The sequence below is a fragment of the Scyliorhinus torazame genome, unplaced genomic scaffold (genome assembly GCF_047496885.1).
Source record: "Scyliorhinus torazame isolate Kashiwa2021f unplaced genomic scaffold, sScyTor2.1 scaffold_462, whole genome shotgun sequence".
Lineage (NCBI taxonomy): Eukaryota > Metazoa > Chordata > Chondrichthyes > Carcharhiniformes > Scyliorhinidae > Scyliorhinus > Scyliorhinus torazame.
In genome coordinates, this window is record NW_027308189.1 from 95663 (window position 1) to 121703 (window position 26041).

A 26041-nucleotide genomic window follows, 5' to 3' on the forward strand; every position below is an offset into this window, starting at 1 on the left:
TCTGGGGGCCCCCTGAGATGAAGATGAATGAGGGCCACTCGTGCTGCCCTCTCACTAGCCCAGGTTGACTGGTTGAGTCAATGTGTTGTCAACCATGCCCTGTACACGTCGTGCTTAACTTCCATTAGGAAGTCATTCAATTCCTCAGTGATGCGATTAAAACCCCACCTCTACCACATGTCAGCCTATGAGTCAACACTCTGGGCTACGGATATCTTCCTCCCCTTCTATATCAGTCTGTCGGAGACGGTATTCCTGAACGGTAGGTGCTGTGGTCAATTTTGCCTTCTTAAAAAGTTACTGTTATAACCTGCCTACTTACCATTGGCTGGGGACTAATGACAATCCCACAATCCTGTGGGAGAATGAGCTTCCCCAATGAAGGGGGCGGAGAAACCATTAGTAAACTCCTAGTATAAATAAAGTTGGCCAGTTCAGGAACCAGCAGGAAGGGGTATGCAGCAAGGGAAGTTACTGCTACTGTTATATATATATATATATATATGTTATTGTAAATAAATGTTATTACTTTGTATCCTTAAAACCCGTGCTGGATTCTTCGTGGCCCTCACAAAACTGGCGACGAAGGTTAAAGTGAATAGCTGTCTACACTGCTGAAGCCACCTCCCTGGATCTTTGTTGGATACAGGTTGGAAGTTGTTTTCTATTATACCATGCCTCTGTATGGACATTTGGATGTTTTTGATGCTGCGCTGGAAAGCTGGAACCAGTACACACAACGGATGCGTTACTATTTCCGGGCAAACAATATCACCAAAAACGAGCGCCAGGTGGTCATATTGCTCACCGCCTGCGGCCCGCATACGTTTGGGGTGATTAGGAGCCTTACGTACCCAGCTGTGCCGGTGACCAAAACGTTTGATGAACTTGTGAATATAATGGGGCAACATTTTATCCCAACCCCGTCCACGATAGTCCAGCGTTACCGGTTTAATACCGCTGAGAGGACCCCTGGAGAATCCCTTGCCGATTTTCTATTCAGGCTATGCAGGTTTGCGGAATACTGTGACTATGGTGTGACCTTGTCAGAAATGTTACGCGACAGTTTGGTTTGCGGTATTAACAATGCGGCCACCCAGAGAAAGTTGTTAGCTGAGCCAACATTGACTTTTCAACAGGCCATTCAAATAGTATTGTCCCGAGAGAGCACAGAACGAGGAGTGCAGGAGCTACAGGGAATGGAAGTGCATGCCTTGGGGCACAACCCCTTCCGTCGAAAACGTCCCCCCGCACTCCTGCGGTATCTTGGGCGAGGCAACGTCCAGACCGACGCCAGTGGCCATTGGACATTCCTCCCCGAAGGGAGCCTTCTCCAGAACCAATGGATGAGGAGCCATGTCCGTGTCAGACTTGTAGGCGCCGACCCCGTCGCGGACGGTGGTCCTGGGGGCGCCAGAGGCGCCGTCGTTCCGACCGAAACTGGGACCAGCCCAGGGGCCGTACTTTCCATGTGGATGAACCTGCGCCGACTACTCCTGAGGACGTGGAGACGGAGGACGACTGCCTGCAGCTGCATTGTGTGGCAGCTCCCCGTGTGGCCCCCATTAAGGTGACAGTACGGGTCAATGGCCACCCGCTTGAGATGGAGTTGGATACTGGCGCAGCGGTCTCCGTGATCATCCGGAGGACATTCGACCGCATCAAGCAGGGTATACAGACCCTTACATTAACCGACTCACAGGCCAGGTTGGCCACCTACACGGGGAACCACTGGACATTGCAGGAACTACAATAACCCCTGTTGTTTATGGACGCCAGGAGGGGCGTTTCCCACTTATCGTGGTGCACGGCCATGTGCCCAGCCTGTTGGGTCGGGACTGGTTGTGCCATTTGCGGTTGCAATGGCAGCACATCCTCCAAACAGTTTCTGAAGGGTTGACTGAGGTGCTAGGACGATATCCAGATGTATTCCAGCCTGGTTTGGGAAAAATAAAAGGGGCCGTAGCCCATATCCAAATCGAACCAGGAGCCACGCCGCGCTATTTCCGGGCGCGCTCAGTGCCTTACGCCTTGCTCGAGAAGGTAGAAGGGGAGCTCACTCATTTGGAGAGTTTGGGTATTATCAGGCCCGTCCGTTTTGCTGACTGGGCAGCACCAATTGTACCTGTAATGAAGCCAGATGCCACAGTTCGCTTGTGTGGCGACTATAAACTTACAGTGAATACGGTTTCCCGACTTGACCGATATCCAATGCCTCGCATAGAGGATCTCTACGCGAAACTTGCAGGTGGACTCTCGTTCACAAAATTAGATATGAATCACGCCTACCTGCAGTTGGAGCTAGTCCCTGCCTCCCGACCATATGTAACGATTAATACACACCGGGGCCTGTATGAATATACACGGTTGCCCTTTGGAGTATCCTCTGCCTGTGCAATTTTTCAACGTGTTATGGAGGGCATTTGGAGAGGTTTACCACGTGTGGCTGTCTGCTTAGATGACGTTTTGATTACAGGGACGTCGGAGCAGGAACATTTGGATAATCTGGAGGCTGTCCTTAGACGCCTTTCGGAGGCTGGAGTCCGTTTACGTCGCACAAAGTGCGTATTTCAGGCAAAGGATGTAGTCTACCTAGGTTATCGGATGGACCATGAAGGTTTGCACCCCGTCGCAGAGAAGGTGCGTGCAATTCAACATGCCCCCGCCCCGACTGACACTTCGCATCTTCGTTCTTTTCTCGGTCTCGTAAACTATTACGGGAAGTTCCTCCCCAATCTGGCAACTACGCTGGCCCCTTTGCACCTTCTGCTGAAGAAAAATCACACCTGGGTTTGGGGTCAGCCGCAAGAAACCGCTTTCTGGCGGGTAAAGCAACAATTGTCGTCGTTTGGGTTACTAACCCACTATGATCCTGGAAAGCCTTTGCTCGTCACGTGATGCATCCCCGTATGGTATTGGGGCCGTCCTGTCCCACAAGATGGAGAACGGGGCCGAGCGACCGATAGCTTTGCCTCCCGCACATTGACTGCAGCGGAGAAAAAGTACGCGCAGATCGCGAAGGAGGGCCTGGCAGTGGTTTCTGCGGTGAAACGCTTCCACCAGTACGTGTATGGCCGCCATTTCACTATCGTGACTGATCGTAAGCCTCTGCTGCGACGTTTCAGAGAGGATAAGCCAATACCGCCCATTGCTTCTGCACGGATCCAGCGCTGGGCTTTGTTGCTTGCTGCATACGAGTATTCTCTGGAGCGCAAAACAGGTACGCAGATAGCAAATGCCAACGCACTGAGCCGATTGCCTTTATCGACCGGCCCCATGTCGACCCCCACGACCGGTGAGGTGGTTGCAACCCTAAATTTTATGGACACCTTCCCTGTCACGGCATCACAGATCCATGAGTGGACCCAGATGGAGCCAGTCCTGTCAAAGGTTCGGCACATAGTCCTGTATGGTGGGCAGCATAGACAGCTCCCAGGTGAGTTGCGGGCATTTTTCTCCAAGCTGTCAGAATTCAGCGTGGAAGACCGCATCCTCTTGTGGGGGATGCGTGTGATTGTCCCGGAAAAAGGCCAGGAGCTGATACTAACAGACTTGCACAATGGGTATCCAGATGTGACCAAAATGAAAATGTTGGCCCGGAGTTATGTCTGGTGGCCAGGCCTCGACACCGACATTGAGAAGGTGGCCCAAAACTGCTCCATTTGCCAGGAGCATCAGAAGCTTCCGCCGGCCGCGCCCCTACATCACTGGGAATGGCCAGGGCGGCCTTGGGCACGCTTGCATGCAGATTTCGCAGGCCCATTTCAAGGATCCATGTTCCTTAATTAATTGACGCCCAGTCTAAATGGCTAGAGGTGCATAAGATGCAGGGGACAACGTCCTGCGCAACAATTGAAAAGATGCGTTTGTCGTTTAGAATGCATGGCCTCCCTGAGGTGCTGGTCACGGATAACGGCACTCCATTCACGAGTGAGGAGTTTGCGAGGTTCACGAAGATGAACGGCATACGCCATATCCGCACTGCCCCATACCACCCGGCTTCAAATGGGTTGGCAGAGCGCGCAGTGCAGACATCAAAAGAGGCCTAAAGAAGCAGTCTTCCGGATCAATGGACACGAGACTGGCTCGCTTTTTGTTTATGAACGCCTAATGGGCCGGAGACTTCGCACCCGCCTTAGCATGGTTTTCCCGGACATTGGCGCAAAAGTACGCCGCACACAAGAACGGCAGGGACAGGGATTTTCTCGGCATCGGCCGATTCGGCAGTTTGCGCCCGGTGACCCAGTGTTCGTTCAGAATTTTGCTGGTGGTGCCCAATGGGTTCCTGGTGTAATCTTTCGCCAAACGGGCCCTTTATCTTACCAGGTGCAAGCCCAGGGTCATCTCCAGCGCAAACATGTAGACCACGTTCGGTCCAGAAGACTATCCCCTCAAAGGATTCCCTGCCCCCGGAGCTCATTTCTACAGCCGCAGAGACCAGAGACAAGAGAAGGTAGTCCTCACAATCTTCCACTGGTGCCTCACTCGAAGCTTGCGCAGGTCGTTACGGAACCGAATGGAGATAGAGACGCTGACATGACGGAGGCAGCAGACTCTGACTCTGAGATGGAGACACAGGATGCATCAGAGGGGGAATCCTCGGGTCCACGGGCCGTGGATGTACAACCGTTGCGCCGTTCATCATGGAAGCGCCGGTCTCCGTCTCGTTACATGCCGCCTGATCCAGCGCCGCATGCAAATGGTGTCCGGCCTGCGGCCAAATGAGTCCGACGCCCTCCTTCGCCAGGGTCTTCGGAGGATTCCTTGGACTTTGGGGGGGAGGGATGTTATAACCTGCCTACTTACCATTGGCTGGGGACTAATGGCAATCCCACAATCCTGTGGGAGTATGAGCTTCCCCAATTAGGGGGGCGGAGAAACCATTAGTAAACTCCTCGTATAAATAAAGCTGGCCAGTTCAGGAAGGAGTGTGCTGCAAGGGAAGTTACTGCTACTGTTATATATATATATATATATATATATATATATATATATATGTTATTGTAAATAAATGTGATTACTTTGTATCCTTACAACTTGTGCTGGATTCTTCGTGGCCCTCACAAAAGTTCCTCCTGGAGTTGAGCAAGTGGTGAGTGCAGAAACAGCCCCGTGTAGTGTTGAGAAGAACTTGGCGTTTCTTTTTTCAATGGTCTGACGTTTTGCACTTTATCTATTTTTTTGGAAAGCTGTCAGGATGTCAGTGGCTGTAAGTTCCAAGCTGAACAAAGCCGTCCGGGAACAGTACCTTAAACTGCCCCAGGGTGACAAGGTGCAGGCTACCTACGTGTGGATCGATGGTACAGGAGAATGCCTTCGCAGTAAAACCAAAACTCTGGATTTTGAGCCTAAGACTGTTCAAGGTCGCGTATTTATAATTTAAAGTTTACACACACACAGTAATGCTGTGACTTGATGCAGATGATTTTTAAACTTGGCTAATTGTAGCTTTACTTTCTTCCCCCACTTCCAACAGATATCCCGGAGTGGAATTTTGATGGCTCCAGTTCCTTTCAACCGGTAGAAAACAACACCATGTGTCTGATTCCGGCCCACATGTTCCGGGATCCTTTCACCCTGGATCCCAACAAGCTTGTGCTCTGCCAAGTTCACAAATGCGATAAGAAGCCAGCAGGTGAGTACTGGGGAACTGCTGCCTGGTTCAACTGCTTTGAATTAATGCTGGTTAATGTTTTGACTTTTTTTGGGCGGGGAGGGGGGGAGATATCCTGGAAAGATGAACAAGCGACTATTCCTCCCCCTGTTTAAATGGTATAATTTCCTAGCCTCTTTATCTCTTCTTTCTTCCCCCCCCCCCCCCCCCCCAATTCCAATCCATTCCTCAAATGTTTGAATGTATTTTTTGGTTTGGGAACCTAACTGCTCCAAATTGTGTTGTAGAAACTAACTTGAGACAAACGTGTAAAGAGGCGATGGACAAGGCGAGCTCCTCTCATCCCTGGTTCGGGTTGGAACAAGAATACACTCTATTAGGAATCAATGGACATCCTTATGGCTGGACTGAAAATGGGTTTCCAGGGCCGCAAGGTGAGGAGAGGCATTATGGGATGCCCTTGGCAGTATGCATTTTTCTTAAAGCCAATTTTACCCCAGTTTTCACATTTTGATTTCATAAGTTTCTGTTCCTGTTTGTTCTTTTCGGGCTATGCTCCAATTTACCCCTCTGGCAATTTCTGTTTTTCTATTCAGTTGATTGGCCCTAAAACATGTTATATTATCATGACACACCTCTATGCTATGGGGGGGGGGGGGGGGGGGAATAGTTGAGGTATGCCTCTTATTTTCTGGGAACCTTTTGTTTTTAACTTTGCCCTGTTTTATTTCCAAGAATTAATAATAATTTTGTGGCTTCTAGCCAAATGTATTGGAATGACATCAGTCAGGGACTTGGCCCACATTAAAGTTCTCATTTATGGGCTGTTGAGGAAAACCATTTCAGTTGGAATGAGGGAATTAATACATGTATTAGCACAGAACAGTTTAACCAGTGAATTTGTCAAGAATGTAAATACAGTAACCTGGGGACAAGAGGTGTCACTTGATACATTTATTATTAACAATAGGGTTAAATAATTGGTTCTAAGTTACAGTAAATAACTAAGTATTGCTAGCTTGTAAAGTTACTTCTAACTTAAAAATAGAGATGCAAGACAAACATTGTAAATGAGATGTTGCTGCATTCTGATTAATTTATAACAGGACCCTACTATTGTGGAGTTGGAGTATATAAAGCTTTTGGTAGAGATATAGTGGAAGCTCACTATAAAGCATGCTTCTATGCTGGAGTGACGATATCGGGAACCAATGCTGAAGTCATGCCATCGCAGGTATAAATTTGGGCAGAGGTTGCATGCTTGCCTGGTAGTTCAATGGAAATAAAATTAAACTATGAGTTTATTTATCTCTTCCAGTGGGAATTTCAAGTGGGACCATGTGAAGGGATAGAACTGGGAGATCACTTGTGGATTGCCAGATATATCCTTCATCGCATTTGTGAAGACTTTGGAGTTGTCGCTACATTTGACCCAAAGCTAATAACTGGAAATTGGACTGGAGCTGGATGCCATGCTAACTTCAGCACAGAAGCCATGCGGAAGGAAGGCGGAATCAAGTAAGATTTTAATCATTTGTAATTATATATCTATGGGTTCAGTGATATCAAGAAACGTGTTGCTCGAGTGTAAATAGGTCAATTTAAACTGATTTTAAACATTCAATGATTAAAATCAAGCCAATTTAAACATTGTCAGGAAGTATCTATGATAGATCTACTTGGTAATGAAGGTGATACATTTGAAATGTCAGGATTATTTTGTTCCAAATTCATGATTAGTCTTTGGATGGATAATTGCAGCATTAATAATTGGCGTCGGTTGGCAGACGTTATCCTTGTATTAAGTCGCCCAAAACAAATTCTATGGATCTTTACCCTAGTTACCACTTTAAAGGTACCATCGGGATATTTTGTATCCTTCCCAAGAGCTATACCCTCTGCACAGTGAAGTCTATGGTCTAAATCACATGAGCTACATCCACCACTGATTTATAAATGTTTCTTTTCTGAATTGAACATCCTAAAACTGTCCCAGTAGGAATATGTTGCCCCTTGGATATAGAACTTGTGATGTGGATAGAGAACTGGTTGGCAGACAGGAGACAGAGTGGGAATAAACTGGTTCTTTTTCAGAGTGACTAGTGGGGTACCACAGGGTCCATGCTGGGACCCCCAGCTGTTCACAATATACATTAATGAGTTGTACAAAGGAATTGCATGCAATATCTCCAGATTTGCAGACAACACTAAGCTGGGTGGCAGGATGCAGAGAGGCTGCAGGGTAACTTCGACAGGTTAGCTGAGTGGGCAAATACTCAGCAAATGCAATATAATGTGGGTAAATGTGAGGTTATCCACTTGGGTGGCAAAAACAGGAAGGCAGATTATTACCTTAATGGTGGCAGTTTAGGAAAGGGGATGTGCAACTAGACCTGGGTATTGTTGCTCTTATTAGCCTTAGTTTATTTAGTTCTAATTACGTCACCTTTGCTCACGAGTCGCCAGGTATCTTTCTGATACCGCCACGTGGTTCAAGCTCGAGTTATGATTAATAAGTCAGCACACCGCTTAGTAAGATTGAAATCAACGGTCATTTATTATATACAACAAGTAATGCTTACACAATAATGCTATTCTCTATATGGAAACCTATCACTACTGGCCAATACTTAGCTTTAGGAAGGGCCCACCAGGTCAGGGAAACAAAAGGCTTATCCAATCGGATCTGGCCCACGGGATTCAAAAGGCTGATACATGTCGATGGCTAGGAGTCTCTATCGGGTAGCGATCGCTGGAGTCCAACTTACGCTTTCTGGTCGATGTTCTTGCGAAGGACACGAGCAGGCGAAGATGAGAGAGAGAGAGCTCTGAACTTGGCCCCGTATTTTATAGGGCCAAGGGGCTTCCCGCCTCTCGGGGCGGCCCTTGGCCCTGAGTCCCAAGTGATTGGACTTGTTCCCAATCACTGGGTTCGATACGTCCAATAACGGGGCAATTCCTCGATCAGGGGGGTGGTCGTTCACCTGTCTTTGTTTCGGCCACCGACAGGTCTGGCCCGGCATTCAATTGCTAATATGTTGCAATTGTTCCCGGGGATAGATGATTAAACTGTAGATGTCTGGGTTGATGTGTTGCTAATGGTCTTGAGTATCGCTCTGGGCCGACTTCCCCAGAGCCGAATATGCTATTCTGTCTGCAGCTGTCCGTTTGTGTCCTGTTGGCTGCTTTTCCCATCAGCCTTTTCGGTGAACCATTTTAAATCGTGTTTTGGCCAAATTAATAGGGAATCAGCCATTTTAGGTGGCTACAGCCCTCCTTGTGATCCTAATGCGAAGCGTGAAGGATCACATAACTTTTGTCCTTTTTGTTCCCTGACCGGGGGGGGGGGGAATACCTCCTACATGGCCACTACTCTGACCCTAGCTATGCACAAAAATTTACCTAAACAATTCTTGGGGGCGCTATGTCAGGCAGGGCATGTATTAACAATTAAACTAGGAACCTCTAATTTTTTACCTTAATACGCTATACTCCATAAACATTGCATTATACTATCTTCCTAAAACATACAACAATAATCACAACATTTAATATACTCTTTCCTGACTTGGCAGTCAAGCTCAGGATCATACTTTTTTTTTTCATGACAAGGTTTGTACATCTCTTTATTTACAGTAGTAACGCAAGTGAAAGCTCTTTATTATTCTGGTTTCATAGGTCTCGGGGGTCTGGGGTCTGGTCATAACCGAATATAGGGGATCGGATCCGATATACCGGGGTTCGAACGCGGTACGCTCTCCTTTTCCATTTGCGGAGGCGCATGGTCTGTACTGCACAGCAGAGTATGGCCAATGCTAACAGTGCCTCAATAATGTCCGATAGGGAGTACCAAGTTATGAACTTGGCACACCAGGATAATACAGCGTGGCTGGTGACTGGGCCCTCGGTACTGTGGGGCAGTGAAACATTAACGGCAGGGGGGTTTGGAGTAATGGGGTCCGCATTCCCGCGCAACCAAATGTCCAAAAAGGTGTTGAGCACGATGAAAGAAGTCCTCATGGTTGTCCTCTTTCTTTTCTTTCTCTGTGTTCGCTTTTTTTCTCCGGTCTTGGAGCTTCTGGAGTTCTGTAAGACAAGCATAGTATCTGTAACTACCTTGGTTTAATATCCGGTGTGTTAGTGTGTCTGTCCTTGGGGCCAATTAAACCCTTATAATTGGTCACAATATGTGACTTCTCCCCCATTTTTTTTTTCAAAACAAACGGCACACTTCCCAATGGTGGACCAGTGCTAAGTTTAGCATCCAAATGTTCTAGGATGTAAATAGCATTTGGCGGCAATCCAAAGGTTGCCTAAATAAATAAAACTGTTTTTGAAAGGAAAAGGTCGAATGAGGTGCGTATGGGCCGCGACGGGTAAGATTTGGATGGAGTCCCCGGGTAGGACGGCTACCAATACTGTATGTCCCCTACCCGAGCGTTTTTGACCAACGGGGGGTCCCCAGGCAGGGCGGGTCTCACGGCGTCAAATCAGAAGATCAGTTACGATCGGGCGTCTGATACCCGAACAAGTATCAGCTGAAAAGCTAGTTCCTCTGAACAAGCGTCTGGTGTCGGTGGGAGTCTGAGGCAAGTCCTCAGAGGTTTCAGCCGAATGGGCATGTGGCGGTGGTGGTTGTCAGTGGGAAAAAGCTAAAAAGTTCAGGTGAATGCGTGTGTGGCGGTGAGAACATTCTCCTGTTGGACGAACAATATTAAACAAACATACAAACAACGGAAAACATCCTGCAGGTTCCATCAGGAAGGACAACACTTTTCACCAAGTGTCTCCTTTAAATCATCATGTGGACACCTCAGTTCTCTGTTGCGAACAGGATCGCAAAGGGGTTGGCGGATTGGGGGTCTGAGTCGGGGTCGTCCCCTTCTCCCGAGTGCCAAACTCTGGAGTGAATTAGGGCGGAAAGGGCTGCGTGGTGTGAGTTGGGGTCGCTCTCGTCATTGTGGACGAGTCTGCAGGAGTTGTCGCGGTGCCAATGAGTTGGGTCGAGTTGGGTGGGAACAAAGTCAGGGTCGTCCGTGTGGTTCGGTGGTCGGTGGTGTGGTTTATTTAAGAAAGTGATGAGGAAGGGGCACTGGAGTCGAAGTCGGAGTTGCTGGGTGTGGGACCAGGATAGTAGGGAGGCGTGCTGTGGCTGTCGTCAGAGTCACAGTCGCTGTCTCTGCTGGTGCAGTCTGTGGGCGTTCCGGGGCGGAGTGTATAGTTTGTGGGTGGAATCGGGGGCGAGTCCGTGTCTGGACTGGACGTGGAAGGGGTTGGTGTGGTTACGTTGGCTGTGGGCGGGGTTTGGTCTGCTGCGTCAAGCATGACGTGGTGGGCGTGGTTTGACTGTGCTCCGTAAACCTTTAGCTGGTTTATGTGAAACCACGCAGTCTTACCATTTTGGTATTTGATTTTGTGTACCGATGGGCTTACTTTATCCGTAATGGAGTACGGACCCGAGTATTTCGGAGACAGAAGTGTGCTGGGGTTATACACAGACAACATCACTTGTTGTCCTATATTATACTCCGTTGCATGTACTGCCTTATCAAAACAGGCCTTGCTCTGTTTTCTTTTAGTGCCCAGTTTAACAGCGGCTGCTAACTGAGCCGTTTTTATATTCGCAAGTAATTGGTCAATGGCTTTCTCATGGTTGAGGGCCGTAACTTCAGGGCTGGTCAGGTCTAAACCCAACAAGTACTCTGTTCCTTTCATGGGGTGTCCGGTCATGAGGGTGTGTGGGGTGAAACCTGTGGAGGTGGAAACAGTGTTACGCAAAAACATCAGCGCCAAGGGGAGGACCGAATCCCAAGTGGTGTTATTCTGCTGGACCATTTTCCTAAGGGTGGTTTTTAGGGTCCGATTCATGCGCTCCACTATACCACTCAACTGAGGGTGGTACGCAATGTGAAATTTTTGGGTTATGCCAAATATCGTGAGGACGTTCTGCATGACCCGTCCCGTAAAGTGAGAGCCTTGGTCCGATTCAATACTGCGGGGGAGTCCCCATCTTGTAAAGATGTGGTGGGTTAGGATTTTGGCTGTGGTTTTCGCGGTGTTGGTGCGGGCGGGAAATTCTTCCACCCACTTTGTAAAAGTGTCAATGACCACCAGAACATATTTATAGCCATTCCTGCAAGGGGGCAATGGACCTATGAAATCGATCTGGAGGTTAGTCCAGGGGCCGTTAACGGGTCGGGTGTGGCTGAGATGTGCCTTTTTGGCATATCTATCTGGGTTGTTCTGAGCGCAGATGAGGCAATTCTCAATGTAATGGGATACATCCTCTTTGAGATAAGGCCACCAACGAAGCTGTTTGAGGTGGGCTGTGGTGGGATCGATTCCCTGGTGTCCATGACCATCATGGAATAAACAGATCATTTGATTCCTATCCTGCTCAGGAACTACATAAAGGATGTCCTTGAGCACCACACCGTCATGTGTGGTTATTGTATTTCTGTACCTCTCGTATGAGGCTGGAAACTTCTCTTTCACGATGTCAGTGAGAGCGCTATCCTGCTTCTGGGCCTCTACTAGATCTTCGATCCTAGTCTGCGCGACCTGAACTGCACTCACTGGGGCGCACTCGGGGGGCTTCCAAAAGTACCCATGCCTGGATCCTGCCTTAGCCAGTGCGTCGGCCTTTACATTTCCAGGGGGGGAGGAACGATGGTGGCTGCGGACTTTTATAATGCCAAAAGTCCTGTTCTTGGCTTTTCTCAGAATATGGCGGAGTAATGGGGCTGACGGGAGGGGTTTCCCATCCGCGGAAACAAATCCTCTCGTTTCCCAGAGGGGCAGAAATTCAGTGAGGCTGTTGCACACGTATAGACTGTCTGAATATATGTCTGCTGGGCTGGGGAAGGAATCTGGGTGCTCGACAATGTAAGTGATGGCCGCAAGCTCTGCTGCCTGCGCGCCTAAGTGTCCGGGTAATTTTAGTGCGATTTCCTCGAGGGCACGTCCCTGCGCATCCTCCACATAAATCCCACAACCTGTTATGCGTTGCCCTTCCAGGATCGTGGAAGATCCATCCACATAAATCCTAATGGGGTCACACGTGTCCGGGTGAGGGGGGTTCTGAGATGGAGTGGCTAGTTTTCTGGGGGGTGTTTAGGCTATAAAGGGCCTATATTATGGTGGGGCGAGATGATTTCACACTCATGGGGGGTTCCGGGGTACTGTAAATTGTCCGCTAAGTATGTGTGAGTCTTTGTCCGTTTTACTGTGATGTCCCGTCCTTGTAAGAGAAGGGTCCACCTAGCAGCGTGGATTTGGCTGACGGTACCGCCTTTAAGTCGTCCGTCGAGGAAAAGTTGGGTGGGGGTGTGCTCGGTAAAAATGGTGATGGGGTTCAGTCCGGTAATGTATGAGAAGTACTGGACTGCCCAGAAAACTGCGAGCAGGTGCCTCTCACAAGCTGAGAATCCCTGCACCACAGCATCTAAAATCCGGGAGGCATAAGCCACGGGTCTTAGCTGGTCGTGCCGTTCCTGCAGGAGCACAGCTGAAAGGGTGCGGTCTGTGGTCGCTACCTCTATGGCGTAAGGGGAAAGCGGGTCTGGAACTTGTAGTGCGGGGGCAGCTATGAGCGCCTGTTTTAATGATTCCACAGCATCCGTATGCTGCGGAAGCCATTCCCAGGGGTCTCCTTTCTTCAGAAGGTCTGAGAGGGGCGCTGCCTTGCTGGCGAAACCGTCAATGTGGTTTCGGCAATAGCCAACCAGTCCTAAAAATGACCGGAGGGCTGAAATGTGTTGGGGAAGGGGCAATTTAGCGATCTAGTCAATTCTTTTGTGCTCGATCTCGCGTTTTCCGTGTGTGATAATTGTACCCAAATATACCATTTTTCTTCCAATATCTGGGCCTTTTTGGGGTTTACTTTACAGCCAATGGAATGTAGTAATTCCAGGAGTTCGGACAGAAGCTCAATGTGCTCTTCCTTTGTGTCTGTCTGCAGTAGTAGGTCGTCTACATACTGTACCAGACATTCGGGGTGAGAAAAGTTTGCTAGTCCATTTGCCAGCTGTCGGTGGAAAATGGAGGGGGAGTTGTGGAAGCTTTGTGGCAGGCATGTCCACGTGTACTGCTGTGCTCTGAAAGTGAAGGCAAATTTATACTGGCACGCCTTTGCCAATGGAATGGACCAGAACCCATTACTGACGTCCAAAACCGTGAAATATCGGGCATGGAGTCCCTGTTTGAGCATGGTCTCAGGACTTGTTGCTATGGTGGGGGCTGCTGCGGGGGTGACTTTATTGAGTTCCCGATAATCAATGGTCAAGCGCCATGATCCGTCGGGTTTCCTTACTGGCCAAATCGGTGTGGCGCACAAAGACTCCGTGAGACAAATAGAGTGAAGTCGATGAGGCTTTATTAAGCGTGTCTGTTCCCCAGCAGCCCGATAGTAAACTGGCCTGCGGGGGAAGGCACCGGCTTCTTATACTTCGCCTTCAGGGCGGAGTATGAGGTCAACGGCCAACCAGGACCCGGGATCTGTCAGCCAATGACATTAGGGCTTCCAGTCCCACATGACCCCCAATACATACTACCACATTCACCCCTTGTCAAAAATGAACCCGGCGGGGTGATGCTTCGTATGGTGGTAAGGGTTTACAGTACTGGTCCTGGGAGGATAGAACAGTTACATGGTAGTACCGTATTGGACAGTATCGTCCTGTTACAACTATTTACAGAGGATATAGGAAAAACAAAATGTTCATTGGACAGTCCATCTTTGTTTTACGTCGACGCCACGAGTCGGTCGGGCGGTCTGGTCGTCCGTGTCGATCGCCTCGGCCCCGGCGGTGGTGGTGGTGCTTGTACCAGCGTTGTCGCCTCCGGGAGCCGCACGGTTTCAGCTGTCGGTGCAAAGGGGAGGGGGACTGATCCTCCTGGGAAGGGGGCGGTCGCGGGGTGCGGCGGTGACAGGAAGGGGGGCGGTTGGGTTGATGGTGCCGGGGGGGTGTGCGTGGTGCCGGCGGGCGCCAGATCCCGCAGGGAGACCGTGTCCTGTCGGCCGTCGGGGTACTCCACGTAGGCGTACTGGGGGTTTGCGTGGAGGAGGTGAACCCTTTCGACCAACGGGTCCGCCTTATGTGCCCGCACGTGCTTTCGGAGCAGGATGGGTCCTGGGGCCGCCAGCCAGGTCGGCAGCGACGTTCCAGAGGAGGACCTCCTAGGGAAGACAAGGAGACGCTCGTGAGGCGTTTGATTAGTGCTCGTACATAATAACGACCGGATGGAATGGAGAGCGTCCGGGAGGACCTCCTGCCACCGTGAAACTGGGAGATCCCTGGACCGTAGGGCCAGTAGGACGGCCTTCCAGACCGTGCCATTCTCCCTTTCTACTTGCCCGTTCCCCCGGGGGTTGTAGCTGGTCGTCCTGCTTGAAGCTATACCCTTGCTGAGCAGGAACTGGCGCAGCTCGTCACTCATGAAAGAGGACCCCCTGTCGCTGTGGACGTATGCGGGGTAACCGAACAGTGTGAATATGCTGTTCAGGGCTTTAATGACTGTGGCCGCGGTCATGTCGGAGCAGGGAATGGCAAAAGGGAAGCGGGAGTATTCGTCCACTACATTAAGGAAATACGCGTTGCGGTCGGTGGAGGGGAGGGGCCCTTTGAAATCGAGACTGAGGCGTTCAAAGGGACGGGAAGCCTTAATCAGGTGCGCTCCATCTGGCCTGAAAAAATGCGGTTTGCATTCTGCGCAGATGTGGCAGTCTCTTGTGACTGTACGGACCTCCTCTAAGGAGTATGGGAGATTGCGGGACTTGATGAAGTGGTAAAACCGAGTGACCCCCGGGTGGCAGAGGTCCTCGTGGAGGGCTTGGAGGCGGTCAATTTGTGCGTTGGCACATGTCCCGCGGGATAGGGCATCAGACGGCTCGTTCAGCTTTCCGGGCCGGTACAAGATCTCATAGTTGAAGGTGGAAAGTTCGATCCTCCACCGCAAGATCTTGTCGTTCTTGATCTTGCCCCGCTGTGCATTATCGAACATGAAGGCTACCGACCGTTGGTCAGTGAGGAGAGTGAATCTCCTGCCCTCCAGGTAATGCCTCCAATGTCGCACAGCTTCCACTATGGCTTGGGCCTCCTTTTCCACTGAGGAGTGGCGGATTTCTGAGGCGTGGAGGGTTCGGGAGAAGAAGGCCACGGGTCTGCCCGCTTGGTTAAGGGTAGCCGCGAGAGCTACGTCAGAGGCGTCGCTCTCGACCTGGAAGGGGAGGGACTCATCGATGGCGCGCATCGTGGCCTTTGCGATGTCCGCTTTGATGCGGCTGAAAGCCTGGCAAGCCTCTGTCGACAGCGGGAAAGTCGTGGTCTGTATTAGGAGGCGGGCCTTGTCTGCGTACTGGGGGACCCACTGGGCGTAGTATGAAAAGAACCCCAGGCAGCGTTTCAGGGCTTTTGGGCAGTGCGGGAGGGGAAATTCCAAGAGTGCGCGCATACGTTCGGGGTCGGGGCCTATTATCCCATTGCGCACTATGTAGCCCAGAATGGCTAGCCGATCGGTGCTAAAAACGCACTTGTCCTCGTTGTACGTGAGGTTCAAGGCTTTGGCCGTCTGGAGGAATTTTTGGAGGTTGGCGTCGTGGTCCTGCTGATCGTGGCCGCAGATGGTTACATTGTCGAGGTACGGGAACGTGGCCCGTAACCCATGTTGATCAACCATTCGGTCCATTTCCCGTTGGAAGACCGAGACGCCATTTGTGACGCCAAAAGGGACCCTTAGGAAGTGGTATAATCGCCCGTCTGCCTCGAAGGCTGTGTACTTGCGGTCACTTGGGCGGATGGGGAGCTGATGGTAGGCGGACTTGAGGTCCACGGTGGAGAAGACTTTATACTGGGCAATCCGATTGACCATGTCGGATATGCGGGGGAGAGGGTACGCGTCTAGTTGTGTGTACCTGTTGATGGTCTGACTATAGTCAATGACCATCCTTTGTTTCTCCCCTGTCTTCACTACTACCACCTGCGCTCTCCAGGGACTATTGCTGGCCTGGATTATGCCCTCCTTTAGTAGCCGCTGGACTTCGGAGCGAATGAAGGTCCGGTCCTGGGCGCTGTACCGTCTGCTCCTAGTGGCGACGGGTTTGCAATCCGGGGTGAGGTTCGCAAACAAGGACGGGGGTTGCACCTTGAGGGTGGCGAGGCCGCAGATAGTGAGTGGGGGTATGGGGCCGCCGAATTTAAACGTAAGGCTCTGTAGGTTACATTGAAAATCTAAGCCCAGCAAGGTGGGGGCACAGAGTTGGGGAAGGACGTTAAGTTTGTAGTTTTTGAATTCCCTCCCCTGTACCGTTAGGGTAACTATGCAGAATCCCTGGATCTGTACGGAGTGGGATCCTGCAGCTAGGCAAATCTTTTGTGCGCTGGGGAAGGTAGTTAAGGAACAGCGTCTTACCGTGTCGGGATGTATAAAACTTTCCGTGCTCCCGGAGTCGACTAGGCATGGCGTCTCGTGGCCGTTAATTAGGACCGTTGTCGTCGTCGTCTGGAGAGTCCAGGGCCGAGCCTGATCGAGTGTAACCGAAGCGAGCCGTGGTTGTAGTAGTGGGGTGGGGTCCGTTGTTGCCGTCCAAGATGGCGCCGGGGATGGACAAAATGGCCACCCCCATACCTCGCCCGTAGCTGAGGGGTCACAAGATGGCGTCGGGGGTGGACAAAATGGCCGCCCCCATGCGTCGTACAGGTCGGGGGCGGTCCAAGATGGCGGGGCCCCTCCTCCCCTCGTGGTGGTCGGGACCCAAAATGGCGGCGTCTGCGGGTCGCACATTGAGTGCTGGGGGGTCTGGGGGGCGCTAGGACCGCGCGGAATTCCTGCATTGCGAGCGCCCGGGCCGCGGGCGCTAGGACCGCGCGGAGTTCCTTGGCTGCGAGCGCCAGGGCCGCGGGCGCTAGGACCGCGCGGAGCTCCCTCGCCGGGGACAGCGGTGGTCGGGGCCAAGGCCGGCGGGTCAGTACTGCGAGCGCTGGGACCGTGAGGAGGTCCCTCGCCGGGGACGGAGATCGGGGTCCAGGTAAGTTGTATTGCCGGCGGGTCAGGCGTGGGGCGCGGGACGGGGGTGAGGGCCCAGGTCGGCGGCGCTGGCGGGTCAGGCGTGGGGCGCGGGACGGGGGTGAGGGCCCAGGTCGGCGGCGCTGGCGGGTCAGGCGTGGGGCGCGGGACGGGGGTGAGGGCCCAGGTCGGCGGCGCTGGCGGGTCAGGCGTGGGGCGCGGGACGGGGGTGAGGGCCCAGGTCGGCGGCGCTGGCGGGTCAGGCGTGGGGCGCGGGACGGGGGTGAGGGCCCAGGTCGGCGGCGCTGGCGGGTCAGGCGTGGGGCGCGGGACGGGGGCGAGGGCCCAGGTCGGCGGCGCTGGCGGGTCAGGCGTGGGGCGCGGGACGGGGGTGAGGGCCCAGGTCGGCGGCGCTGGCGGGTCAGGCGTGGGGCGCGGGACGGGGGTGAGGGCCCAGGTCGGCGGCTCCGGCGGGTCAGTCGTGGGGCCGCGAGCGCTGGCACCGCGCGCAGCTCCCTCGCCGGGGACAGCGGTGGTCGGGGTCAAGGTAGGTGGCGCCGGCGGGTCAGGCGTGGGGCGCGGGACGGGGGTGAGGGTGGCGTTCGGGATGCAAAAAACCCCCTCCTCTCCGTGGAGAGTGTTGGCCGGCACCCAAATCGGGAGCGCCGGCGGCGGGTCGTACATGGGCTGCGGGGAGGGGGGTTGGGGAGCGTAGGCGGCGTGCAGGGCTCCCAGTTCTCCCGGGGCCGCGGTGGTCGGGACCCAAAATGGCGGCGCCTGCGGGTCGCACATGGCGTGCTGGGGGGTTGGGAGGCATAGACTGCCTGTAGGGCTCCCTGTTCTCCCGGGACGGCGGCGACCACGCGGGACCGGCACACCACCGCATAGTGGCCCTTTTTCCCGCAGCTTTTGCAGATGGCTGCGCGGGCCGGACAGCGTTGTCGGGGGTGCTTCGCCTGGCCGCAGAAATAACAGCGGGCGCCCCCGGTGCGACTCGGCGTTTGGACTGCGCAAGCCTGTGGGGTGTCCGGGGGGGGGGGGGGTAGGGGGTTTGCCGCGGCGGGTACGTACGGGGCCCAATGGCCTGCCGCGCGGTCGGGGCCGTAGGCGCGGGTATTACGCGCGGCTACGTCCAGCGAGGCTGCCAGGGGCCGTGCCTCTGAGAGTCCTAGTGACTCTTTTTCTAGAAGTCTTTGGCGGATTTGGGAGGATTGCATACCTGCAACAAAAGCATCGCGCATTAACATGTCCGTGTGTTCGTTTGCGTTCACCGACGGGCAGCTGCAGGCTCGTCCCAAAATCAGCAGTGCGGCGTAGAACTCGTCCACCGATTCTCCGGGAGCTTGCCGTCTCGTCGCGAGCTGGTAGCGAGCGTAGATTTGGTTAACTGGGCGAACGTAGAGACTTCTCAGTGCTGTGAAGGCCGTCTGGAAATCGCGGGTGTCTTCAATGAGGGCGAAAATCTCCGTGCTCACCCTCGAGTGCAGGACCTGCAGTTTTTGTTCATCTGAGATTCGGCCTGTGGTCGATGTGATGTAGGCCTCAAAGCAAGTCTGCCAGTGTTTGAAGGCTGCTGCCGCATTCACTACGTGGGGGCTGATCCTCAGGCATTCTGGAATGATCCTGAGCTCCATAGTCCTTTTTAGGCACGCTTAATAAATTGTGGCGCACAATGACTCCGTGAGACAAATAGAGTGAAGTCGATGAGACTTTATTAAGCGTGTCTGTTCCCCAGCAGCCCGATAGTAAACTGGCCTGCGGGGGAAGGCACCGGCTTCTTATACTTCGCCTTCAGGGCGGAGTATGAGGTCAACGGCCAACCAGGACCCGGGATCTGTCAGCCAATGACATTAGGGCTTCCAGTCCCACATGACCCCCAATACATACTACCACAATCGGGGCATTATTAGTTGATGCTACCGATCTTAGGACGCCCTGCTCTAATAAGCTTTCTATGACCTTTAGGATTTCTCCCTCTGCTTCTAAGGGAAATCCGTACTGCTTTTGGGGTCTTGGGTCCGGTCCGGTTATTTGTACGGAACCGGTCATCCGCCCACAGTCGTGTTTGTGGGTGGCGAATGCTGCCCTGTTCTTTTGCAGGACTGCCTTACCTGTCGGTCCGTGCTGAGTGTGCTGGGGTTGAACCAAAACTCACCTACTGCACTAATTTTGTTCATATAGTCCCCTATATTGAGCGTTGCGGGGGCTCTAGCGGATTTCGCCATCTTCCAGACACACTGGTTGACTGGATCGAAGCAGAGGTGATGAGAGTTCATAACGTCTATCCCCAAAACGTGCTCTGCTGTTGGGGGCAGGTCGACTAACACTACGGGGTGTTTTGTATTAATGGTTCCGATTTGGATGGGTACAGGGATTGTGATATGTCCCTGCTGTGAGTGGCCTGTAAAGCCGCTGAGGGTGATAGTGGCTGTGGTGGGCCACGTGTCCTTTCCAAGGGTGGAGGAACTTAAGGTTGTGCGGGACTCTCCTGTGTCCCAGAGAAGCTCGATCGGCTGTCCCCTAACCTTTGCTGCGACTACGGGTTGTCCTGACCTATCCCAAATGATATTGCAGACCCAGCTGGGGGAGCCTGTACACCGTCAGTCCGTTCCGGTCAAGTCTGTCTGGTCGGACTGGGCGCTAACGCTATGTATGGGCTCTGCCTTTTTCTTATTGATAGTGCCTGTCTGTTGGGCTTTCTGAGGATTTTTAGGGGCCTTGCATTCTTTGGCAAAATGTCCCAACTGTCCGCAATTGTAGCATTCTTGCGGTTTTGCTGGGGGGCTGCTCTTTCCCTCGGTTACCCAGGCGGGGTTGTGGAGAGTGGTTCTTACTGCCTGCACGTCTGCGGCGGCTTGGTTTTCCTCGGGGGTTCTAGCTGCGGGTTTACCGTGAGCCGCTTGTTCCCAAACACGGGACAATCTTTTGACCACCCACTTCTCATTATGAGCCTCCTCCGAGGGGTCATATTACTACAGGCATTCTGTCCTGCTTCCATGGCATGGGAGATAAGGGTGCGGGTCCATTTGGCCATATTGTCTGCGGACAAATGGGCACGGTCTACATTTCCGAAAACGGCTTCAAAGTGAATCCACAAGCATCCTGCGAACGCTGTGGGGTGTTCAGACTTTTTCTGTCTGCACTTATTTAGACCATCTACGGGGTCGCCCCGGTTGTACCCGATCGCATCCAGGATCGCGGTATGCATTTCTGCAAGGGTGCCTTCTCCTACATTCTGTGGGTCGGGAAGGGCTGCTGCGACCCATGGGTCTAAGCTGAGGACTGTGAGCTTTACCTGCTCTTTCTCATCCAGGCCGTACATGGTCGCCTGGTTTTGACGGTGGCAAAGAAATGGTGTGGGTCTGAAGCGGGGAGGAACGGTGCGATTTTAGCACACGCGTCCCGTAATTGGGTCACTGTGAGGGGGGTGGAATATAAGACTTACGCCTCGTCTGCTGTGGCGGTGCGGTGGGTTGTTACAGGGTTCATGGGAGCCTGTATTACCTGCTGTGTGGGGGGTGGGGGTGCTCTCCTCCTTTGGGGTTTTCCCTGCGCACATGCTCCCTGAACAGATCTCTGCGCTGTCTCTTGCAGTTCTTCCTAATCAGGGCCGTCTTCCTGGTCTAAACTTTCCCCAAAGGTGTCTTGGAATCCCTTTTGGACAGAAAGCATTGCTTGCAGGTCTGCAATTTGCTTTCGGCACTTCGCATGGTCTAAGGTACTCTGCCTTTGTTCCGTGGTTGCAGCGTGGAGCGCTCTCGAGGCTGCCTTGAGATCATTACATTGCTTCTGTAGTGTCTCCACCTGCTTCTCCGTCTCTTTCTTAACCAGGACTGCACGCTGCGTGTCCTGATAAGCCTTCTCATACTGGGATTGAAAACTGCTTAAAGGCGCCAGACAAGACTGGTGACCCCGTTTGGCGTCAGCCACCTCTTTGTCCTTGGCTTCTAACTGCCTTTTCAGTTCCAGGTTTTCCTTCAGAAAATCTTCACAATAGAAGAGACCAAAAGCATCACTTGAGGAAAAAGTACGAAGAAAATTAATGGGGCTTGCGACTCCAGTAGGGTGGTGTGAAAGGAAGTGGCTGAAGAGATGATGGATGCCCTGTGTGTGATCTTTCAACTTTCTCTAGATTTTTGGAAGATTGCAGTGAGAATTGGAAGTAACCACTGAGGAAACCGTAGGCCAGTTAATCGAAGATCTGTTTTTAGGAAAATGTTGGAATCCATTATTGAGTAGTTGCAGGATATCTAGACAATTGTAATCTAATCGGGCAGAGACAACATGGTTTTGCAAAAGGGAAATTGTGTTTGATAAATAGAGATGTAACCAGCAGGTTGGATGAAGGGGAACCAATATGTGTAAAAGGTTCCTGCGGAAGATAAGCATGTTGGGGTGATATATTGGTACAAGTGGAGGATTAACTAACAGGGTGCTGTTTCAATTGGCAAACAAACTAATGGAGTGCCATAGGAGCTAGTGCTCAGACCTCTGCTATTTATGATCTATTTAATGACTTGGGTAAAGGGACTGACTGTTGTAACCAAATTGCTGCTGATAAAAGTTGAGGAGGGTGCTAAGTCTGCAAAGGGATAGGCGACTGAGGGAACTGCCGTTCAGAGTGATAGGGGTAAGTTTTAGATATCTAGGCATCCAAGTAGCACAGGAATGGGAACGCCTACACAAACTTAATTTGGCCCGTCTGGAGGAGCAAATGAAGGTCAATTTTCAGAGGTGGGACGTGCTCCTGTTGTCACTATCTGGGAGGGTCCAGACGGTGAAGATGATGGTCCTTCCAAGATTCCTGTTCATGTTCCAGTGTCTCCCCATCTTCATTCGGCGGACCTTTTTTAAACGGGTTAACAGAGTTATCACGGGCGGGTAAGACCCCGCGAGTAAAGAAGGGGATGATTGTGCAGAGCCGGGGAGTGGGTGGGCTGGTGCTGCCAAACTTCAGTAACTATTATTGGGCGGCGAATATAGCCATGATCAGGAATTGGGTGGGGGGGGGGGGGGAGAGAGGGGGGGGGGGGTTGGCATGGGAGCATATGGAGGTGGCTTCATGTAAGGGCACCAGCTTGGGGGCGTTGATAACGGTGCCTCTGCCGTTCCCCCCGGCACGGTACTCCACCAGCCGTGAGAGTCTGGGGGCAATGAAGGAAGCATGTGGGAGCGGAAGGAGCATCGGTCTGGTCCCCAATCTGCAATAAACAGCAGTTTGCTCTAGGAACAATGGGTGGGGGTTTCGGAGATGGCAGAGGGCAAGAATTGAGAGGATGGGGGATATGTTTATAGAAAGGAGCTTTCCTAGCTTGAGGGAGCTGGAGAAGAAATTTGGCTTGGCGAGGGGAAACTAATTTAGGTACCTGCAGGTGTGGGACTTCTTACGTAGAGAGGTCTCAATCTTCCCGCTCCTACCACCAAGGGGGATTCAGGATAGGGTAGTTTCCAGAGTGGGGGTGGGAGAAGGGAAGGTCTCCGACATCTATAAGGAGTGTGGTGAATGGAACTCCTGTTAATTCGCCAGTGCACTGTGATATCATGTTACTGCTGTATTGTGTTACGTTATGTGTTTAACCATGTGGGCTCCACCTATGGGCCATTGTACGGCTTCACCCACAGGGGGATATGTCTGGGCATGTACGGGTTCGCCCATGGCTCCACCCCCTACAGGAAGTATAAAGGCAGCTGATCTGAGGGGCCGCATTCATTGTTGTACCGGTCACAGGCAGGCTCAGTTGTAAGCTGGATGAGCAGGCTCTTTGGTGTAAAAGACAGGTGTGCGGTGGGGGGCAGCAAACCATGTCCATATGTTCTGGGCATGCCTGAAGCTTTGGGGATTCTGGCAGGAGTTTGCTGACGCATGTCCACGGTGTTAAAAACAAGGGTGGCACCAAGTCCGGAGGTGGTGATTTCCGGGGTGTCAGACGATCCGGGACTCCAGGACAAGAAAGAGGCAGACATTCTGGCCTTTGCTTCCCTGGTAGCCCGGAGACGGATACTATTAGCTTGGAGGGACTCAAAGCCCCCGAAGTCAGAGACCTGGCTTACTGACGTGGCTAGCTTTCTCTGTTTGGAGAAAATCAAGTTCGCCTTGAGAGGGTCACTGTTCGGGTTCGCCCGGAGGTGGCAACCGTTCATCGACTTCTTCGCGGAAAATTAATCGTCAGCAGAAGTGGGGGGGGGGGGGGGGTGTTAGTTTAGTTTAGAGTAGGGGATTAATAACGATGGGACCTGTAAGGGAGGAAGCAGGTGCAATATGTTTAGACTTATGTATATTGTTTATTTTGTCGTCGTTGTAAAACCAAAAATACCTCAGTAAAATGCTTACTTTAAAAAAAAAGTCTGCAAAGGGATGAGTCGGGAAAAATGGTAGATGGAATATAATGTGGGAAATTGTCCCCTTCGGCAGGAAAAGCGCAGAGACCGCAGTCCAGGGGATCGGAGTGATCTGGTGTAGAAATCACAATGTTAGTATGCAGGTACAGCAAGTGATTGGGAAAACAAATGGAATCTTGCCCTTTTATTGCAAGGAGAATGGAGTATAAGCAGGGAAGTCGTACAGGGCATTGGTGAGACTGGAGTTTAAGGAAGGATATATTTGTATTGGAAGCAGATGATTTGCTTGACAGATTCCTTGGAAGAAGTCCTCTTATTTTATTTTTTTTAAATTTAGAGTACCTAATTCATTTTTTCCAGTTAAGGGCCAATTTAGTGTGGCCAATCCACCTACCCTGCACATCTTTGGGTTGTGGAGGAGAAACCCACGCAAACACGGGGAGAATGTGCAAACTCCACATAGTCAGAGCCGGGATCGAACCTGGGACCTCGGTGCCGTGAGGCAGCAATGCTAACCATTGCGCCACCGTGCTGCACTGAAGAGGTCTTCTTGTGAGGAATAGTTGAGCTTTCATTGGAATTTGGCAATGTGTCTGCTCTGCCATTCAATCATGGCTGATATTTTTCTCATCCCCATTCTTCTGCCCCCCCCCCCTAATAACCCCTAATCTCCTTATTGATCAAAAACTTATCGATGTCTGCCTTAAAGACACTCAGTGATTTGGCCCCCACAGCCTTCTGCGGCAAAGAGTTCCACAGATTCACCATCCTCTGGCTGAAGAAATTCCTCCTCATCTGTTTTAAAGAATCGTCCCTTTAGTCTGAGATGGTGTCCTCTGCTTCTAGCTCTTCCTACAAGTGGAAACAAACTCTCCACATCCACTCTAGCCATGCCTCACAGTATCCTGTAAGATTCCCCCCTCATCCTTCTAAACTCCCAACGAGTACAGACCCAGAGTCCTCAACCGTTCCTTCCTAAGCATTTCCCCATTTAGAAGATAGTCTATGCCTGAATTCCTCCTTCCAAAGAGCATCCCCTCACACTTTTCCAAATTGTATTTCATCTGCCACTTAATTGCCCACTCTCCTAGCCTGTCCAAAGCCTTCTGCAGCCCCCTTGCTTCCTTATAGGGGACAGATGGGAATGTGGAGCTGTGGCTACTTCAGATCAGCTGTAATCTTGTTGACTGGTGGAATAAATCTGAAAAGCACACCCCGAGTGTTTTTAATGACCTTGTGTAATGTGCACTTTTTTTGTTTGAAGTAGAGACTAGGTTGAAATCCTCCTGGATGAGGGCTGAATCGGAGATAACATTTCCATGTATAAATGTTTAATTTAGGTATATTGAAGAAGCGATTGAAAAGCTGAGTAAGAGGCACCAATACCACATCAGCGTGTATGATCCAAAACGAGGACAAGATAATTCCAGAAGGCTAACCGGACTGCACGAAACATCAAGCATCTATGACTTCTCAGCTGGAATAGCAAACCGTGGGGCTAGTATTAGAATTCCCCGGCAGGTTGGACAAGATGGTTGTGGATACTTGGAGGACAGAAGACCAGCTGCAAACTGTGACCCTTATGCTGTCACTGAAGCTCTGGTCAGGACCTGTATCCTAAATGAAACGGGTAATTAGCTAAAATGTTGCACTCAGTGGGCCCTATAGCACCTAAAAAGATTGGTGATATTTTACCTAATGCAAAATGGTTTCATTTGTCAATATATATATTAGACATGCATAACTTATATTTTTAACCACCTACTTGAATATTAACAGTTATTTAATGCTCTGTATAGAAGCTTGATTACACCTGTAAATCTAAAGCACACAATGTCCAGTAATAGATGATTTTAGTGTCAGTCTAAATGGGTTGAATGTGCATGGGTGTGGGAATTACACTTGTATAGTTTTCTGAATCCGTTTTTTCCTGACATCAGTTTGAATTCCCTCTAGGATACTCCAATTGTTTCATTGATTCGAGGGGGTGCCTTAAACTTTCGGTCACCAACTTCAAACACAATAGGTTAATTTATATTGTGATATTTCAATGGTGTATGGAATAAACTTTTTTGGTATCTTGTT

At 51.4% G+C, this 26041-nt stretch overlaps 1 protein-coding gene across 2 annotated transcripts; it reads left to right on the forward strand.

Annotated features, from left to right (window-relative positions):
- Positions 1-4942: 4942 nt before the first annotated feature.
- LOC140406310 (glutamine synthetase-like) lies at positions 4943-26041 on the forward strand. Of its 2 annotated transcripts, XM_072494424.1 has the most exons (7): positions 4943-5092; positions 5190-5363; positions 5477-5635; positions 5902-6048; positions 6721-6848; positions 6933-7132; positions 25297-26041. In XM_072494424.1, the coding sequence occupies exons 2-7, from the start codon at positions 5198-5200 to the stop codon at positions 25592-25594; spliced, it is 1098 nt and encodes a 365-aa protein (XP_072350525.1). In that variant the 5' UTR covers positions 4943-5092; positions 5190-5197; the 3' UTR covers positions 25595-26041. The 2 variants fall into 2 exon arrangements, with proteins under 2 accessions (XP_072350525.1, XP_072350524.1); XM_072494423.1 differs by lacking the exon at positions 4943-5092 and having other exon boundaries at positions 5100-5363.

Excerpts from the sequence above, each read along its gene's own strand:
- LOC140406310 (XM_072494424.1), top strand. The coding sequence starts at position 5,198 with ATGTCAGTGGCTGTAAGTTCCAAGCTGAACAAAGCCGTCCGGGAACAG. Across the intron at positions 5,364-5,476 it reads TGAGCCTAAGACTGTTCAAG|ATATCCCGGAGTGGAATTTT; the intron begins GTCGCGTATTTA and ends CACTTCCAACAG. Across the intron at positions 6,049-6,720 it reads TGGGTTTCCAGGGCCGCAAG|GACCCTACTATTGTGGAGTT; the intron begins GTGAGGAGAGGC and ends AATTTATAACAG.